The sequence below is a fragment of the Pavona decussata genome, unplaced genomic scaffold (genome assembly GCF_977016875.1).
Source record: "Pavona decussata unplaced genomic scaffold, jaPavDecu1.1 SCAFFOLD_190, whole genome shotgun sequence".
NCBI classification, from domain to species: domain Eukaryota; kingdom Metazoa; phylum Cnidaria; class Anthozoa; order Scleractinia; family Agariciidae; genus Pavona; species Pavona decussata.
Window position 1 is genome coordinate 2,730,001 of NW_028145599.1, and position 6,094 is coordinate 2,736,094.

General features: G+C 39.0%; 1 protein-coding gene across 2 annotated transcripts in view; it reads right to left on the bottom strand.

Annotated features, from left to right (window-relative positions):
• The window catches only part of LOC146462360 (galanin receptor type 1-like), a 45,305-nt gene that overhangs the window by 12,075 nt on the left and 27,136 nt on the right, over nucleotides 1-6,094 (bottom strand). Inside the window, exon 1 of one of the 2 annotated variants that reach the window (XM_085085900.1) lies at nucleotides 4,902-5,083. The exons of the other annotated variant lie outside the window; for it this stretch is intronic. Within the exon in view, the coding sequence (XP_084942026.1) occupies nucleotides 4,902-4,974 (73 nt within the window). The 5' untranslated portion in view covers nucleotides 4,975-5,083. Of the gene's footprint in view, nucleotides 1-4,901; nucleotides 5,084-6,094 lie in introns of those variants that run through there. 2 annotated transcript variants of the gene reach the window in all.

Genomic DNA, 6,094 nt, shown 5'->3' on the forward strand with positions numbered 1-6,094 from the left:
ATTAGTGAGGGTGACAGTGAACCTTTGGAAGGTTTGTCGCACGAGCAGCACGCGCATGAATTTAACTCTGCATGATGTAGATGGTGGGTATCGAAAACGCGAATGCGAAATCGAAACAGAAAAGTGTAGTGACGTTTTGCAGCTTTCTTCGGGACCCTCGCAAGACGCTGCAGAATGGTCAGAAAATTCAAAGAATTCCAAAGATTCGAATGCAGACCTCACTGCAAGCAACGCGAATGTTTTACAGAAGATGAATGGTCATGTAGAATCGAACGATCGATCGCATGCAAGTGCACGCTGAGGAAGAGGGGAAAAGAGAGACAGTTTTTGACTAGCTTTGACTTGCGTGACTACAATAAGACTTAATTTTCCAATTTGACTTTATAGAGATGTAATTAATAGGTGACGTAATCGCTATCGTGTCACACTCAGTCTTGCGATGACAATTCTCGTGTTTGATTCCTCCGCCGGAAAAATCCTGACCCTTCATGGGTTATCGCGCGGAGCATTTTTATTACGAAACACGAAACAAGGCACGTGCAGAAAAATTGGCGGGCCAAGGAATACAACACACACGACAAATCATGCGAAGGTCTGCAAACGTACTTGCAATTTTGTCATCAGTTTTTGAATTTGTTCAAGAAGGAAACCGTTTTGTCAACAAACTTCTTTAATTTGTGCCCTAGCCTGCTCACAGAGTTTTGTTTGGCTAAATCATGTTTCATATCGTTGATACATCTGAGTAAAAGAATTTGAGCTTACATGGATAAGTTGATATTAGAGTGTTTATGTCAGTGTATACTAAAAAGGAGAATTAGAAATTGTCAATTCTACAGAAATTTTCATCCATCGTCAGTCGACAAATGCTTCCCCAAGAACCACCCAATAAACAAGGTCTTCAACAGACAGACACTAAAACTCAGCTACTCGTGCATGCCAAACATGAAAACCATCATCGCATCACATAAAAAAACAGATATACTCTCAAATGCAGCAACAACCCCAAACCAAAATCATGACCCGAGCTGCAACTGCAGGAAGAAATTAAAGCAGAATGCCCACTTGATGGTAAATGCCTCCAAGCGAACGACGGTAACAACAACTGAATCGTACGTGGGACTGGCACAACACATTCTTCCGAAACGCCAACAGACGCAATGCAACGAAACTATCTGAACAATATATGGACCCTAACAGACGCAAACAAAACATTTCTAATTAAACGAAAAGTACTCACAAAGTTCAAACCCGATAATAACATTAACAAGAAATGTAACCTATGTCTTCACGAAAAGTTTATTTCCGTAGAAAAGATCTTAATAGCCTGAACAAACGCAATGAATTACCAAGTCTAAACCCCCACAGAAATAGATATGTACTCAAAACCTCTCGAAAAACGTAAAGTAACCGTTTGTATCATGGCACGTGAATTGTATCACGCCACGAGCATTAGTAATTAATCGCCCAGCAAACGCTTGTTTTAAATCACCAGTTCGAACGATTTCATAAATCCATGCCCTCATATAAATAGATACGTACCAAAAACCTCTTGTATAACGTAACGTAACTGTTTGTATCATTTCACGTGAACTCTCTCACGGCACGTGGAATTGTATTTTATCGCCTACCAGCTGCTTGCTTTAAATCACCAGTTTTTGATTACTTTATATACTTTACGGTCATTCGTTGAAGTTGCGTGATGAGTGTGGTCAGCTCCTGACCATATACGAAACAGAGCTGTAGCAATAAAACGATGAATCACTTCTGGAGCCTGAACTATTTTTTTCCTGGGTGTATATCGCCGTCTATTTCTATCGATTTTGGGGAGTCAGCGATGCTGGAAGTTATCACTGCTAAAAGATCGTAGGCTTACGCACCACGCAGTCAAATATGGCCCAAGTATAAGCTGAAAACAGCTTCTTGTTCTTCTTGTTTCGAAACAACTAAATATACTTGTCTGAGATGCGAAAGATTAAAAAAAAGAATATATTCCTGATGTGCACACGCACTTCAAACCTATCGGAACTTTTCAATACAGACTACATCAAAGGCGAAGCCTCAAGACTTCTCAGAACAAAATCTTCAAAAACCGGCAACATTTGAAGAAAACATTACTCTATTCAAACAGAGATTACGCTACAGAGGTTACCTCGATAACCTTATAGAAAACAAACAAAAAACGCGCAAAAACATTTTGCCGTTTGTTACGGAATATCGCCCTTCTGTGCCTAACCTAAAACAATTCAGATGAGTAAATGGCACTTGATAGAAAATCAGCCTCCGCTAAGAGAGATCTATAAAGACCCTTCCCTACTTTCGTACAGAAAAGGGAGATCTTTGAAAGACGTACTCGTAAGAGCAAATTAGCTTTGAAGGTCATGTTCTTCCTATCTCGACCAACAAGAGCCGTGTTTGGCCTGTCTTCATTATTTTACCAAACAAGCTCTTTCATGTCAGAATTTATCTTTCCCGTCATTTTGAATCTTGTCGAGTAAAAACAACAGCCGCTGACCGCGAAAATCTATTTCCTCTCATTAGCTTCAATTAAGTTCGACTTCAGTTAGGTTCGACGTCTGAATAAACTGCCGAGCTTGATTATTTGGGTCGACCTTAATAGGTATAAGGTTCGGCTTATGTTAAGTTCGACGTATGAACCGGGCCTAATACGCTCTGATTTATAATTTAGAAATATTGTTCCGTTTTCACTCGACTTCTCCATAATAGGCGGTTTTCGACGCCATTTTGACGAGTAGGCAAACAGGCTTGAAATAACAGTGTTTGTATGGAAATCCGATGTCAAATAATTTTCATAAAACATCGCTTGTGAAAAATTCATGAATTGGAAACTTTTGGCACTAGGCCCAGGAAAAGGATTTTAAGAAAAAAATTGGAGGGATGTAGCTGTGCCAGAAAGTGTACAGTTGTGTTTCGAACTTTCCATACCTGTATTTTTTCCCGCGAACTATTTTTAGTAGCAGTTCACGGCTGGTAAGCTTTTCAGACAAATGTATGGAGAGATCAAAACACGACTGGACGCTTTCTGGCACAGCTACATCCCTCCAATTTTTTTCTTAAAATCCTTTTCCTGGTACCCAAAATTTTCCAATTCATGAATTTTTCACAAGCGATGTTTTATGAAAATTATTTGACATCGGATTTCCATATAAACGCTGTTATTTCAAGCCTGTTTGCCCACTTGTCAAAATGGCGTCGAAAACCGTGATAAGACCTATTAAATTTGATTAAAATGTATTTACTGTATGAAAAGAAATACACAGTAAACACCGTTTTTTCCTAATTTTAGTTCCGGTCATTTGTTCTCAACTCCCGATATTTCGAACCTTTTTTCAATTTCCGTTGAAGGTTTGAGTTATCGGGAGTCGACTGTATGTCAATGTTGCACGTACATGTTATTTACGCCATTCCACATTCCAGTCCTTTCTATCTCATTGTTTCTTTTCACGTCGGAGAAGGTATCTGCGGAAGTGCTAACTCAGAAGTCAGTGTTGATGATAAACTGGCATCTTCATGGTCGACTGAAGCTTCTAATAACGGAGGTTTTCGATAAACAATTTAAATGACTCCATGTCACCTGATTTCAAAGTTGTGTAAGTGCGATTATGCGGGTAGTTACGTAGAGAAAAGCGTGCGAAAGGTTTAGTTGCGGCATGTGATTAAAATCACAATTTGATATGAAGTAAATAGTTTAGCTTTAATAGAGTCAGATTGCGTGTTCAGTTTAGGTTTCTTGTCTTTCATGAAAAGCATTTCGTAGATTAGATAATCCAACTTTCCACGGCTTTTCTTTAGAATGGTAAATTGTTCGCGGTGATCATAAATCGTTTGATTGTGTATGTCCTGTAAGTGTTTCCCAATAGCAGACTGCTTGTGTTCATTAATGTACTGAAAAAGGTGTTGACGTGTAGCCCACATAAGCTGCATCACACAGACAATCCATTATGATTTAATGAGAGGTGTCTTGGCTTCTGTCACTTTGATCTCATCAGCAATTTTCTCGCTTGAAAATACTGGGTGTAGCTCACTGTTGATTTTCTTTCCAAGATCGGAGAGCTGTCTTCGTACAACGACGGCTGACGTTCAATATTATTATCAACTGAAGCTTATCGCTAAATAAACAGCACCACAGTGATATCATGAATAAGACTGTTGCATGGACCGTGCACAAACAAAATTATATACTTCTAATGCTAGGTCCTGATACCGATCAATCATCTACAACTATTTCATTAAAACGGCCAATATGGAAAAGCTGAATCGAATTAGGTTCTGGATAAAAATAACTTTTATCGACAATATCAGGATGGGCTTTCTTTTTCCATTCGTTGCTACTTTCAATTTACATTACGAAAACGAAATCACGCGTTATATCAAAGGCTATCAACAAATCTTCTCAGCTCCGAAAAGTGTATGAGTTTATTCTCGATAAATCGAAAAATTTTACTATAGGCAGTGGCATTATTATTTGCACGCAAACCGTGAGCCGGACAGGATATTTAAATAGGCTGTAAAGCAGAATAAAGAATTTAGTCACAAAGAAATCTTATATACAGCTCGACTTGGCGGATTAAACGGAATAAATATCACGTTAGTATCACAACTTTTGACCTTACTAACTGATTTCCTTTGAACCTGCGGTTCCAAAACTCAGGCTCTTCCGCACATTTGTGTTGTAGTTTAGGGTTTTAAATCTCACCAGCTTAAAATAACGGGACGCATATTCTGCTAGAAGAGAATCTTTCGTTGTGTTTGTTGACTCTTTACTACTTAAAAATTGCTTGCTGATCGTTTTTTTCTGATCGGCTTTAAAATTCGCACGGAACGCTGGTTTAAGTTTTCACCCTGTTATTGGAACACATCGTTCATACATAGCTGTCACTTACCCAACAACGCTAGCGCAATGACAAATGCATTACTCTGAACATCCCATGTGGTTTTCTGTACCAATTGTTGCATATTGCTGACTACTCTCGGTTTGACTCCCGCAAGTGATGAATTAACGCCGCGTTTAAATTTCACCGAAAGTGGAAGTTGCAGAGGTTCCTGGACTCTGCCAAAAATTATGATCGCCTTTCCACAGATGTTTAGTCACGTGATTTCGGTATATTCGTTTTATTGGACTGACGTCATAATACGTAGCCTGATGTGTATGTCATAACTTGTTTTTAAAGTTGTATTCATTGTCCTATAAACTGTTTTTCGTCTATTAAAATTGAAATTATTTGGTAAACACACTACACTTGATTTGAGCCGCTACGCAGTTTTAACCCGGGACAGTTAACTCAACTATGTAGATGATGTTTATTTTAGGTCTCCTCCCGGCAAACGAGTTGAATCGTAAACTGACGATTACGTAACTTGCTAGTTACGTAATTAATGCACTGTTGCCGTTTATTTTCTTCTATTCTCGCCAACACGGAATCATGTTATTTCTTGTGTGGACTTTCATAAGCTTCCTGAGTTATGACTTCCTATGCGATATTTTTAATTTGCTGCGAAGAATGCAAACAAAAACTGTGAGACGCAACGAGGCAAAATTCAAAATAACTTGACCGGCATTTAATTGCCGGTGAGTTCAAGAGTGTGTTAATGGCTCCCCACAGTCACTATCATCAAAAAATTGGCCGAGAAAGAAGATATTAAAGGTAGCTATGTGGGATAGAAGTATAGTAGGCCTTAGCGTAACTCCGTGAGCCATGAGTATAGCCATTCCACTCCCAATGTTTTTATGTCAGTCTCCAATACCAATAAGTGTATAGCTAGTAAGTGATATTACGCTTATACCAAGCGAGGTCAAACGGCTTACCTAGACGTTCGTTAAGATTTACTAGCAGTGAAACGACGCTGTTTTGCTCACTCTTCTGCTCGATATAATGAATATACAAGTAAAAGCTTGGAACACAACAGATTCATTTCTCCAAACCCGATGGGTAGATTTCCAAACACATCTCTACTCTCCTGCACGATAATGGAAACGCATTCTCTTGATGAGCCATTTCGCAAGCTTTCATGAATATAGAATGTATTTTCCATAGTCTCCCACGCAGAAGGTGAGCAACACGCACGACTCAAGCGC